This window comes from Bos indicus x Bos taurus, chromosome 10, assembly GCF_003369695.1.
Source record: "Bos indicus x Bos taurus breed Angus x Brahman F1 hybrid chromosome 10, Bos_hybrid_MaternalHap_v2.0, whole genome shotgun sequence".
NCBI classification, from domain to species: Eukaryota; Metazoa; Chordata; class Mammalia; order Artiodactyla; family Bovidae; genus Bos; species Bos indicus x Bos taurus.
Window position 1 is genome coordinate 6,579,259 of NC_040085.1, and position 13,162 is coordinate 6,592,420.

The 13,162-nt window shown below is 49.2% G+C and overlaps 1 protein-coding gene across 9 annotated transcripts in view; it reads right to left on the reverse strand.

Moving 5' to 3' along the window:
* Nucleotides 1-13,162, reverse strand: part of MEGF11 (multiple EGF like domains 11) — a 393,087-nt gene that overhangs the window by 65,873 nt on the left and 314,052 nt on the right. For all 9 annotated transcript variants that reach the window (XM_027553015.1, XM_027553014.1, XM_027553016.1 and 6 more), the window contains exons 9-10: nucleotides 12,003-12,215; nucleotides 4,251-4,425 (exon numbers count right to left, since the gene is read on the reverse strand). In XM_027553015.1, coding sequence (XP_027408816.1) covers nucleotides 4,251-4,425; nucleotides 12,003-12,215 — 388 coding nt within the window. The remainder of the gene's footprint in view (nucleotides 1-4,250; nucleotides 4,426-12,002; nucleotides 12,216-13,162) is intronic.

The following is a 13,162-nucleotide window of genomic DNA, read 5'->3' on the forward strand; positions in this document are numbered from 1 at the left end:
AAGCCTTTGACTGTGTGGATCACAATAAACTGTGGAAAATTCTGAAAGAGATGGGAATGCCAGACCACCTGACCTGCCTCTTGAGAAATTTGTATGCAGATCAGGAAGCAACAGTTAGAACTGGACATGGAACAACAGACTGGTTCCAAATAGGAAAAGGAGTACGTCAAGGCTGTATATTGTCACCCTGCTTATTTAACATATATGCAGAGTACATAATGAGAAACGCTGGGCTGGAAGAAGCACAAGCTGGAATCAAGATTGCTGGGAGAAATATCAATAACCTCAAATATGCAGATGACATCACCCTTATGGCAGAAAGTGAAGAGGAACTAAAAAGCCCTTCATGACAGTGAAAGAGGAGAGTAAAAAAGGTGGCTTAAAGCTCAACATTCAGAAAACGAAGATCATGGCATCTGGCCCCATCACTTCATGGGAAATAGATGGGGAAACAGTGGAAACAGTGTCAGACTTTATTTTGGGGGGCTCCAAAATCACTGCAGATGGTCATTGCAGCCAGGAAATTAAAAGACACTTACTCCTTGGAAGGAAAGTTATGACCAACCTAGATAGCATATTGAAAAGCAGAGGTATTACTTTGCCAACAAAGGTCCATCTAGTCAAGGTTATGGTTTTTCCAGTAGTCATGCATGGATGTGAGAGTTGGACTGTGAAGAAAGCTGAGTGCCGAATAATTGATGGTTTTGAACTGTGGTGGTGGAGAAGACTCTTGAGAGTCCCTTGGACTGCAAGGAGATCCAACCAGTCCATCCTAAAGGAGATCAGTCCTGGGTGTTCATTGGAAGGACTGATGCTAAAACTGAAGCTCCAGTACTTTGGCCACCTCATGCGAAGAGTTGACTCATTGGAAAAGACTCTGATGCTGGGAGGGATTGGGGGCAGGAGGAGAAGGGGACGACAGAGGATGAGATGGCTGGATGGTATCACCAACTCGATGGACATGAGTTTGAGTGAACTCCGGGAGTTGGTGATGGACAGGGAGGCCTGGCGTGCTGTGATTCATGGGGTCACAAAGAATCAGACACGACTGAACGACTGAACTGAACTGAACTGAACTGAAAACTCTTTCAAGAAAAAAGGCAGGTGCATAAATTCACAAACCAAACATCAAATAAAGGCATTGCTAATTATCATTGACTGTGGGATGTTTTAGGGAGGGTCTCAGCCAAGTCTGCTGAACTAATTGCCCGATGCCCAACCCTGACCACAGCTGACTAATTGCAGGAAACTGGATTCATTCCAAAGCTGAGGTGAGGGCAACAGTTTGGTTTCCCCACCCTGGGAACCTGGTGTGTGCAGGAATGAGTCATGCTGGGTGAGAGCAACTGACTATCTTATAATCACCTCAAGCAGTTCCTGCTCATCCCCTGACCGGGCCCTGGAAGAGCCTTTGCAGATACAGTGAGGCTGGACAGGAGGAGATGGATGGAAATCCATAGGGTCTCAGCAGAACTGCTTGGCTCACAGTCTGTCTCAGCCCTGAGCCCCAAGCAGGTAGGACTTCATGTGGAGATGATTCCTACAAGTGTCAAGTCTCCCAAAGTTCAAGGACAGGAAGTTATTTTAATCCAAGATGGAAGCAATAGAGACAGTAGCCTGGCCTCCAAACTGCTGGGCCCTGACCTGGGGGCATTCATCCCCCAGCCCCGCATACTCACTGTTTACAGATGATGAACTAGGACCCTGGGAGGGGCAGCCACTTGTCCAAAGTCTAGAACTGCCCAGTAGTTGAGCTGGGACTGGGTCTGCAGGTCCTCTGAAGTCCGCTGCAGTCACTTCACTTCAGCTTCAGTCACCTGATCACTCACCCAGCTGAGACTTTTAATCCCAAACAGCCATTCTCTCCTACCCAAACCCCAAACCTTGAGCACTCCATTTTTCTATGGAAGTTGTGAACAAATAGGTGGAGAAACAGTGGAAACAGTGGCAGACTTTACTTTTTTGGGTTCCAAAATCACTGCAGCTGGTGACAGCAGCCATGATATTAAAAGATGCTTACTCCTTGGGAGGAAAGTTATGACCAACATTGACAGCATATTAAAAAGCAAGGACATTACTTTGCCAACAAAGGTCTGTTTAGTCAAGGCTATGGTTTTTCCAGTAGTCATGTTTGGACGTAAGTGTTGGACTATAAAGAAAGCTGAGCACCGAAGAATTGATGCTTTTGAACTATGGTGTTGAAGACTCTTGAGAGTCCCTTGGACTGCAAGGAAATCCAACCAGTCCATCCTAAAGGAAATCAGTCCTGAATATTCATTGGAAGGACTGATGTCCAAGCTGAAACTCCAATACTTTGGCCACCTGATGTGAAGAGCTGACTCATTTGAAAAGACCCTGATGCTGGGAAAGATTGAAGGCAGGAGAAGAGAATGACAGAGGATGAGATGGTTGGATGGCATCATTGACTCAGTGGACATAAGTCTGAGTAAACTCGGGGAGTTGGTGATAGACAGGAAGCCTGGTGTGCTGCAGTCCATAGGGTCACAAAGAATTCAGACATGACTGAGAGAATGAACTGAACTGAACTGTGAACCAAGCTCACAGCAATAAAGGTAAACAAGGGAGGAAACCTGCAGGAGGACAGATCTCTTTCTCTTCTGAAGCTGTCACTGGAATCATTTCCATCTAGTCTTACCTGCCTTGGGGAGAAGAAGGGGGGAGCTGAACAGAGTTTTGTTCTATAGACCAGGGGAAACCTGCCCACAAAAGACATCGCCACCAGGCAAACCTGCACTCTCACATCATGACAAGGGCTTCCTTGCAGGTCTTCGGATCACCTTGGCAGCACACTGCCAACCAGACCACACCCAGACCAAGTGTATCAGCATCTCCAGGAGGGTGGCCAGGCATCAGTATTTGTAAAGTTCTCCAGGTGATTACAATGGGCAGCCCCAGTTGAGCGCCATCCCCTTCCTACTCAAAGCAGCACTGTCATCTCCTGGGAGCATGTTAGAAATGCAGAACAATAGGCCTCAGGTCTACTGCATCAGAACCTACACTTAACAAGGTCCACGGCTGGTTTCTGAGTTCACTAAAGTCTAAGAAGCACCGAGGGAAGGTACTCCATATAGCCCGTTTCTATATCTAACAGCAACATTGCAAGGCAGGTGTCCCATTCCACAGGTCAGGAAACCGATCCTGAGAGAGGTTAACTCGCTGGCCCTGGGTCACACATTTGGTGAGTAGGACAGCCAAGATGGGACCCTGGGCTCATTCCAAAGGCCTGACTTTGGACTACACAAACCACTTTCTATAGCATAAAATTATGACCACGGGGGTCCCCTGAATGTATGGGTTCTCACATTCACTGGGCATGCACCACCTTTGAACAGGATTCTGCTTGCAATGTCAAGCTCCCTGGAATCAAACTTCAAAAAGAGCAGCATAATTCATGAGGAAATACAAATAGTAAACAAACAAGCAGGGAAAAGGTTTTACTCTCCCTAGTAATCAGAGAAATGCAAATTAGAGCAATATTGAGGAGCCATTTTCTAGCTATATAATTAGCAAAAATTAAAACAAGAAAAGAACGTCAGCAGAGCTGTTTTGATAGGTACATGCATACACGACTGGTGGCACTGTAGATTTATATAACCCTTGAGAGAATAATATGGCAACATCCATCAAGAGCCGTAAATATATTATGCCCACTGACCCTGGGAAGTCACCCTAAGGAACTAATTCAACAGGAGGGGAAAAGCCTTTGTAGGAAGATGCTCACTGCACATGTGTTGTGAACTTTGGAAACAACTCAGTATTCAGCACTAAAGGAATAGCTGAGGATCGTGGGGGTCCATCAACTCCTGCTGTGTTATGCAACCACTAAAAATGGATAATCAAGAAGCTCCAGCAGCAAACGTGGGTGAAATAAAGCAAAATACAAAGTCTGGTGGTTATTACGTGCTCTGTGGTTATTAGGATGGAACAATACTACGTACACAGTATATGGACAGACAGGAGCTGGGTACAAAGAAGACAACTGGTGTTCCAGGGTGAGGAGACAATGGAAAGACACCTTCCTTCCATTACATTTTGTAGTTACAAACCTCAGCAGGACTGGCCTTGGAGAACAGCCTTGGCAGCTCTCTGGTCATAGACTCCAAGTGGCTCACGCAGACACTCATTCTTCATCCCTGGGCACAGGGCTGCACTCCCTGATTCTGGCCCCTCTCCTCCTCTGTGAGGGCGGGGGTGGGCAGAGAGGCCATGGGAGCCCCCTCCCATCTTACCATGAAGCCTGGGGCACAAGTGCAGCTCCCAGTGATGCTGTGGCAGTCGGCACCGTTCTGACAGGTGCAAGGCAGCTGGCAGCCATCACCATAGTAGCCAACAGGGCAGGACTCATTGCAGTGGTAGCCAGACCACCCTGGCTGGCAGGTGCAAGCTCCAGTCACGGGGTGGCAGCTGAATAGATGAGAGAAGGATGAGAGGACAGTCTGGTCAGGAATGCGGCCATGTCCCACCCTCTGCCCACCCCAGGCTTGGTCTGCCCATGGTGCAGGATCGAAGAGCCTCTGATGATAAACTGCTTAATGTTTTCATTTTATTTTTTATCATGTATTTGGCTCACTTTGTCTTAGTTGCAGTAATGTGGGATCTAGATCCCTGACCAAGGATCAAACCCGGGCCCCCTGCGTTGGGAGTGTGGTGTCTTAGCCACTTAACCACCAGGGAAGTCCCTTTTTCTTTAAAAAAAGTTTTTTAGCTTAATGTTTTGTTTATTTGTCAGAACATGGCAAGGTTACATGGTCTTATGAGCCCAAGAAACTGAGGCTCATAATTGTTAGAAAATTTGCCTAAAGTTACATTGCAAGGAATTGCAAAATCAGGATTAGATGTAGGTCTCCTGACTCCCAAACAGTGCTCTTTATAATACAAATACAGAGACCAAAGCAGGAGGCAGCCTTTCCAGGTCCTTCCCTTGTGTACTATGAGGTTTGGAGCTTCACCCACTCTGCACCCAAAGGAGATGCCCAGTGTGTGGGCAGGTACTAGAGGGCTGCACTGAGATGCAGTGGCTCTGTATACCGTAGGTACTTAATGAGCGTTTGCTGAGTTAAAGTGGAACCTCTGGGCAGATGTAGCCTCCCCTCTCTGGCAAAGTCTATATTGGAGAGGACACCCTCCATTCATGCATTGCTAGGGCTCTTTAAGACTGAGTAAGGTCATCTCCATCCCTGGTCTGGCTAGAACCCTTGGCTGGAGGCAAGGGCTGCCTGGCATGACCTCTAGAGAGGTGGGCAACCTGTGGCTGGCAGAGTCTGATCCAATAGCCAATATGCATTCATGTTAGAGGAGATGCTGAGTGTGGTGACCACCTTCTTCTTAGAGCTTCTGTGGGGAGTGCAATTGACTGATGGCCTCACCTACTGTGTCTGAAATCCAGATAATCTACCTAAAGTCACATTGCAAGGAATTGCAAAATCAGGATTGGACACAGGTCTCCTGACTCTCAAACAAGTGCTCTTTACGATACAAATCCACAGAGACCAAAGCAGGAGGCTTTGTTTTCTCCGTGGTCACACTTCCCCTGGGCTCCTCTCAGCTAGAGCACAGCAGGAATATATTAAGGTCGACACATTCCTGGGAAGTCTGGGACTCCTCTGATGGGCAATTCGGCTGAAAGACTCCCCATCTTGTGAAACTTTCTTCGAACTGTGCTTCACTTTAAGACTTTGCATCTAGTCTTCCTCCTTTGTTTCCTTCACACAGGTCAGATCTGCCTTGCAGCTGATGCTTTTCTAGCCTCCCCAGCCCCTTCCCTCTTTTCCCTCACAGCTGTGTTCCTAGTAAGACCTCTTGCATTTGGCATCTGCTTCTGTCGGGGAGAACCCAAACCGACACTGGAGAAGATGCTGGGTGGTAGAGACAAGCCTTTTGGATTTCCTGTGTCATCTGCTTGCCTGCTATGGAGATCAGTTCAAGGGCTGTGGTTGAAAGGCACACTCTGGGCTGGCAGGAGGAGCCTACATACAAATCTTGGTTCTGCGAAGTTCCACATAGGATATGGGCCTCGTCTCCCTGGGTCATTGGTGGATCCCCAGTGCCAGGCTCATATTCACTGCCCTATTAAGAATTTGGGAATGAATAGCACTTTTACTACAAGTAATTCTTTTCTCTCTGTTGACTTGTTTATCATCTGTCTCCCCACCAGGTGGCAGCTCCATGGTGGTGGGGGTGCGGGTGTCTGTTGCTTTCACATCTGTATCGTACCCCCGTGGCCAGCAGTGTCCCTGGCACGGGGAAGATACTTAATATGTATTTGGCAAATGAATTAATGAACAAACTAATTGCGTGAAGCCCAGCCAAGCCAATTCTCCTCTGGGAGCTCTGATTTTCTCATGGAAAATGAGGGATGGACAGGAGCAGACAGTTCCTGAATGGTAAGTACAAGTAGATAAAAATCATTTTGGAAAATGTTTAGTTTCATTAATTGTTCAAGTCAAAACAACAACTGGATATCATGTTTTCTCTATTGAAAAGGTAAAGTTACTTTCTTCATTATTATTATTTTAAATGGACAGTACTCAATGCTGGTAAAGGTTTCTAGAAAACAATTTGGGGTTATGTATCAGGAGTCCTAAAGATATTCAGACCCTTTGGTCTTGTAATTCCATTTCTAAGAATCTATCCTCAGGAAATGATCACAGTTGTGGAGAAAGATTTATGCACGGAGATGTTCCCCGAAGCATTATTTATAACAGTGGAAAATTGAAGTAATTTAAATAATAATAAATAAAATGTGACTAGGCTATTAAAACACCAGGCACTTTACACCTATATTTCTGGTCTTCAAGTAAGCCTGGGAGTTAGGCAGTAGAGCCTCCAATTTTCAGATGCCACTTGGAGGTTATATGACCGGCCCAAGGTCACAAAGATAACTCAGTGGCAGCTGGAATTCAAACCCAGGTCTGTCTGGCCATGTTCTGTTCACCGTCTCATGCTGCCTCTGACACCAGGATACTGGTTAAATGAATTATGACAATTCATATGAAGGCATGGTAGAGAAGTACTCAAATGTTTTCCAGCCTATTTAATGATATGACATAAGGGTAAATGAAATAAGCAAACTGTTCATCAATACAAAGTCGTGAGCTAAAGTATGAAAAAAGTGTGAAACAGACATGGATGAAGAATGAAGCAATTACAACAAAATGGTTTCTGTGCTCACCTCTGGGTTGAGAAATTATGAAGGACTCTGAGTTTTTTCTTTAAATTTCTATGTATTCCCTTTCTCAAACTGAGCATCTATTCTATTCATAAACAGGTAAAAAGCAATAACATTACAAATATATAGAAAAGAATGTGTGCAAAGGATGGATGTCTGAAGACTTCCCGACCTTCATGGTTCCCTGGCCCCCACACTGTAAGGGGAGATAGTGGCCTGCACAGGTGCCGTGGGGCAGGGAGCCCCGCCTCGGTGGGCCTGACTCTCAGACAGATAGTTGCAGAGCACTCCTCACCGTCATCAACGCTTCCAGCAAAGCTCTTAGGCACGGCCTCTCTCAGTTCCAACTTTTCAGGGGCCTCCTCTGAAGTTTTGATTTAGGGTCAGAGGGCCTGGCTCAATCCACAGTCACGGAGACTGACAGGCTTGGAAGTATTCACACATGTGACCAGGCAGCATTGACTGCCACGATCTGCTCTGTACCACCCTGAAGATTCTGAAGGGCCTCGGGCGCCCTCTTGCCCTTCTCTTCAGTAGACTCCCTTGTTACAGGTCCTTGCGCTGGGGTGAAGAGTACTCTCTGAAAAGCGTACTAGATGAACAGTGAGCTGGCGAGAGCTGGCCTCCGAGCCCTCCTGCATTTCTACTTTCCGTCTCAGCCCACCGGCGTTTTGGATCTCAATACCAATTTTACCTTTTACTCTGAGAAACCAGAAAGCTCAAAACCAAACCTGAAATCATTTTTTTTCTGTCTCCCTTCATGTCTCTAAATATCTATTTTTAAAAATATAATTTTGTATTTTCTCAATTTGATTACTTGTTGCTTGTTATAGAAACTCCAAAAATCCTTTTAAAGAGACAGTGGGGAATGACCGCTGACTCAGTCATTGACTCAGAAAACTGCCATCACTATGCTCTCAGCACCTTCGTCACAACTCCCCCTCCCTGGTGTCCCCTGCCCTGCCCACCCCGCCACCCCCACCACCCCTGCCTGGTGGCAGAGCCATTCCCCTGGGTCACATGGCGGGCAAACGACGCTGGTTCGGCTCAGGCAAAGTCACAAACACTGATGCTGGTTCACTTGCACAGTACCCCACCCCCCCCTTTCTCCATTTCCCCCATAGATTAATCACAAGTTAATAGGAGTCAAAGCTGAACAATACAGAAATCTTTTCAGGGTGGAATTTTCTGCCTTTTCCTCTCCTGGCTGCTCTGAGATTTCTATCAATGCTGCATCTGTTGGCTAAATCAAATCTTTCACAGGTAATCCACGACCATGGCCACTGGAATTCGTCTATGACAATCCAATTGTGGAGGGGACATGGACAAGGGCTGACACACGGGCGCTCGCTTTCCCAAGGTTATTCCTTGATGAAGGAGGGAGGCTGCTTTGTGTGTGCTACAAAGCGCTTATAAAGGGAATGAAGCATTGGGGAATTTCTCTGGCCACTTTTTCTTTCCCAGGGCACTGGGGCTCGACCTCTTTGAAGCGTCCTCTCCAGAGGGGCACAGAGCAGAAAGAGGCTGGGGCGAGCTGAGGAGAGTTTTCTTTGGTCAAGGGTTGGGAGGTCTTTGTTTCTCTAAGAAAGATGCTCAGGGCTTTCCTTGCAAGCTGTCTTGGTGGGGCTCTTGCACAAGCCAGGGGGGCAACAAGGCAAGGCTGCTGAGGACCCCACACTGTGTCTTTTGGGGAGCTGAGTGGAAGCTTCGCTTGCAAAGACCACAAAACTTTTACCATTACTGGGCTGATGAAGGTGATAGACAGACTGGGAAACTGAGACAGAGAGGGGGAAATTATACTCATCAGGACACTGGCTCAGGCACAGGTAGTTCTAAGGCCAGGATCCAGGGGTCCCAGACCCACCAAAACCTGCAGCTCAACTGCCTTAGGAGTAGGAGTCCTAGAGTCATTACTCTGCTTTTCTTAGCTCCCAAGAGAAGGCTCTAGAATGGGACCAAGGCTCATGAGAAGAGAGGAGTGACCTGTGTGCACACAGAGGAAGACAGCTGTTCTCTGTGTCCCTGAGAACAAGCCAAGTGCAGCGAGAGAGAGGTTGAGTGAGATCGGAGGTTCTCCACCTTGGGCAATCCTACCTCTCCCTACCCATCCAGGTTGTCAGAACTCGGGGCCGGGGTCGTGCTTCTGGCATCTAGTGGACAGAGACCAGGGATGCTGCTAAACATCCTGCAATGCACGGGACAGCCGTCCATGGCAAAGAATTATCCAGCCCCAAACATCCACAGTGGCAAGGCTGAGAAATTTCGAGTTAGACCAAATAAAAACTTGGTGGGTGCTGGGGGCTCAGTCACTGGGGCAGTGAGCCAGGAAAAAGTGGTGAAACATTAGAGCTTGGGCAGAACCACCCTAGAGGAATGGGCTGTTGAAGATGAATTCAGTGATTCTTTTTCCTGAAGGTCCGCTCTGTGCCAGGCATCGTGCAGTGCTGAGGCTGCAGAGGTGGACAAGCCCATGCTGACACCGCTCCTGAAAGGAGGTGGTCAAGTAGACCCGGAGGAACCTGGCCTGGGGGCTTGGCTGCCAGGTGCCCTAGGAGCCCCCATGCCTAAGAAGTGCTACTGCTCCCAACCCCTGAAATGTGACACGTGTTAAAGAGAGTAAAGCAAATAATCATCAATATTGAATGGGCTGAGATTAGCGACGGAGAAGAGGGAGTCCTTCCAAATTAATAATGCATTGAGGACTCCTTCAGAGGAGGGGTAAATTATGCTGGGCACGCTTGCTCAGGCACAGGAAGAAAACAATAGCTCTTTCATTTGGGGGTTGGTTGGATCTCCAAGGCAGGGACTATTCCTGCTCTGGATCTCAGCGACTGTCTTGCTTCCTGTCCCTGACACAGACCTCCCTTGGCTTCCCTGCAGAGCAGGCTTGCTGGGGGGTGAGGGGGGGTGGCGGCTGGGGTTCCTGGTGCTGCCCATCCACCCATGGAATAGTCTGAGGCAGCTGTCCCGTGCCCCCAACCAGCCATGTGGAAACTCTGTGTTTAGAGCCTGGGAGCTCTCACTGTGCCCTCCAGACCTAGCCCAGAGGCCACCTCCTCCAGGAAGACTTTCCTGACCAGTATGCTTTCTGCACAGAGCCCCTGGTCACAGTTACTCGAGCACAAGACACAACAGGGCCAGCCAGATATATTTCGTTGCTTCTAAGGTGCTCTTTGCCCCTCATTTTCATAGCTCTGATGTGTGTGCTATGCAGTCAATGGTATGCAGTCAATAGTTCAGTTGTAGCAGTATATACGATAAAGCAGAGCCTCACTACTGGTGGTGTCTTGTATTTGAAGAAATACGGTAGAAGATGCTTAATGTGTGCGCGCGTGTGTGTGTGTGGGGGGGGGGGGCGGGGGAGGGGGGCGGAGGTGGGGGTGGGGAGGAGGGGTATGTGTTCCAGACTCAAGTTCCTGAGGGCTGGACAGGTGTTAAGGGGTACTTCTTTTCTCATGGTCGGCCCTGCAGGCTCTCAGTGTTTGTTGAATGAATAAGTGACTCAATGCTTAAGTCATATATAGGTCAGCTCCATTGGCTCCAAGGCCCCCTGTTAATGGTTTCCTTTCCAACTTTCTGCCATTGCAGACAGCACTGCCTGAGCCACTCAGCTCTAGGAACTAAGGACTGAGGACAGATTCTGTCTAAGCTGTAACACTTGCGAAGATGACTCTGCTTACAGTGACCAGAGGCTCCTGGGCGATGTGTGGAGAAGCAAAAGCTGGAAGTGAGGAGGAGCTGAGGCTAAGTCCTAGCTGTCCCAGAGACAAGGCTATAAGGCAGAGGCCTGTCTGTCTGGCCTGAAAACATCAGCAACACCCATGGCCCAGGGCAGCTAGTCCTCCCCTGAGCTGTCCTGCAGGCCCGAGGGGAGAAGGAGAGTCCCCTCACCCTGCATCATTCTAATAAGAGTCGACCACATAAAAGGCTGTGGAAGCATTTATCTGGGCCCAACAGCCTCATCTGAAGCTTTAATCTGGGGCCTGACAGCCTCATCTATTACCAGAGGGCGGTGCCAACTGGTGCAGGAAGCGGGAAGTGAGGGGAGCTGGGGGAGGTGGCCCAGGGCAGCTCTGGCTTCTCCACTTCCAGGAAGCAGGGGTGGGGCCAACATCAGTTCAGGTGTCCCCGAGCCCTGAAGGGCAGAGAGCAAGGCAAGGCTGGCCCCAAGCCAAGACCCTGATGCGGGCCTGGCCTCTGTCCCTCCTGCTCTTCTACCCTAGCCAGGGCCAGAGGGGACACTCCCTGCAGGCCTCAGGTGAGCCATCCTGGTTTTTAAGGTCTCTGCTAACACTGACCCTCTATGGCTAAAGCCCTGTGCTCCTGCCGTGGTAGTTTGGTCTCTGGGCCCCTTGGGGTTGGGAGACGACTTGGTTAGATGCGGACTGTGTGGAGAGGAAATGTTTTCCAGGAAAATGCCCCTGAGGCCTGTGGTACCCCAAGGTCAGCCTCAGCGCCCCCAGGATTGCATGGCTGCACCCATTCCCACCCTGCTTCCCTGGGGGTCACCAGGCACCCTCTTGCTCCTGTGTGCGGCCCATTTTCAATGCCAGCAGCCAGGTTCAGTGTTGGCAACTGGGGGTGGTGGACAGAGCAGGTGACCTCAGGCCTCATCTTGACTGCCTGAGTGACCGTGGCTTTCCCTTCTTTGATCAGACTGGCCAGTGAAGGTGATTGCTGAGGTCCCAGCTCTGTCACTGCCTGCCCAGATAACCCAGGAGGAGGTGGTGGCTCGTGCTCTGAGAGCCCCCTCTCCACCAGGGCCCTCCCCAGTCCCTGTCCCCAGGCTCACCTGTCCCCGCTCACGTCATACCTAATGGTGTTGTCAGCATCGCAGGGGCAGGGCAAGCTGCAGCCTGGGCCGTGCAGGCCCTCAGGGCACAGCCGCTCCTGGCAGCGCGGGCCTTTGTAGCCAGGTTCACACTCGCAGGCGCCGGACGTGGGTGAACACTGACCTCCATTGTGGCAGTCACAGCGCTGGGAGCATTGGAAGCCGAAGGTCCCCAAGGGGCATTCCTCCTGGCACCTGCAGGACAACAGAGTATGTGGTGAGTCCATGCCCCCTTACCTTCCTTTCCAGATCCTCTGGGCCTGGGCCTGGCTGGCTGCCCTTCCTCATGGCCTCCTCCCCTCCTCCCTTGCCTCCTGCAGGAAGTGTTCTGTGCTTTCACCATCCTAGGCCGTTCCCCTCTCCAGGCCAGTTCCCCTCAGTCCCCAGGAGTGAGTTCATACTATCATATCTCACTGATTGTAGGCTTTGTGTATTTTTTTTTTGACTGCAGTAAATAAGGATAACATAAATTTGCCATTTTAATTATTTTTAAGTATACAGTGGTATTAAGTACATGTATATTGTGTGGGTTTCCCAGGTGGCTCAGTGATAAAGAATATGCCTGCCAAAGTAGAAGATGTAAGAGACGCAGGTTCTATCCCTGGGTGGGGAAGATCCCTTGGAGGAGGAAATGGCAACCCACTCCAGTATTCTTGCCCTGGAAATCCCATGGACAGAGGAGCCCGGGGGGCTACGTCCATGTGCTCACAAAGAGCTGGACACGACTGAGCGAGCATGTACATAGAACACACATTGCTGTGCAACCATCACCACCATCTATCTCTAGAACCGTTTCATCTTCCCAAACTGAAATTTCTGTACCCATTAAATAACAAACTACATAAAGTCCCATGGCCAGAGGAGCCTGGCAGGCTACAGTCCACGGGATCGCAGAGTCAGACATGACTTAGTAATGAGCATGCACGGACATAGATTCATTGTCACAGCAACAAATTAAGCGGTAAACCTGGGGGCATTTGAGGAAAAAGAGATGGGCCACCCCTGCATCCTAGAGACAAACGAACAGAAATGGCCTATGGACTTTGGATTGTCTGTGTCCCCATGCTGCTTCAAAGGTGTGGAGAATGGGGAACTGGCCTTACTGCCCTGACATCTGCTTCCTCATCACAGAACGGGATGGT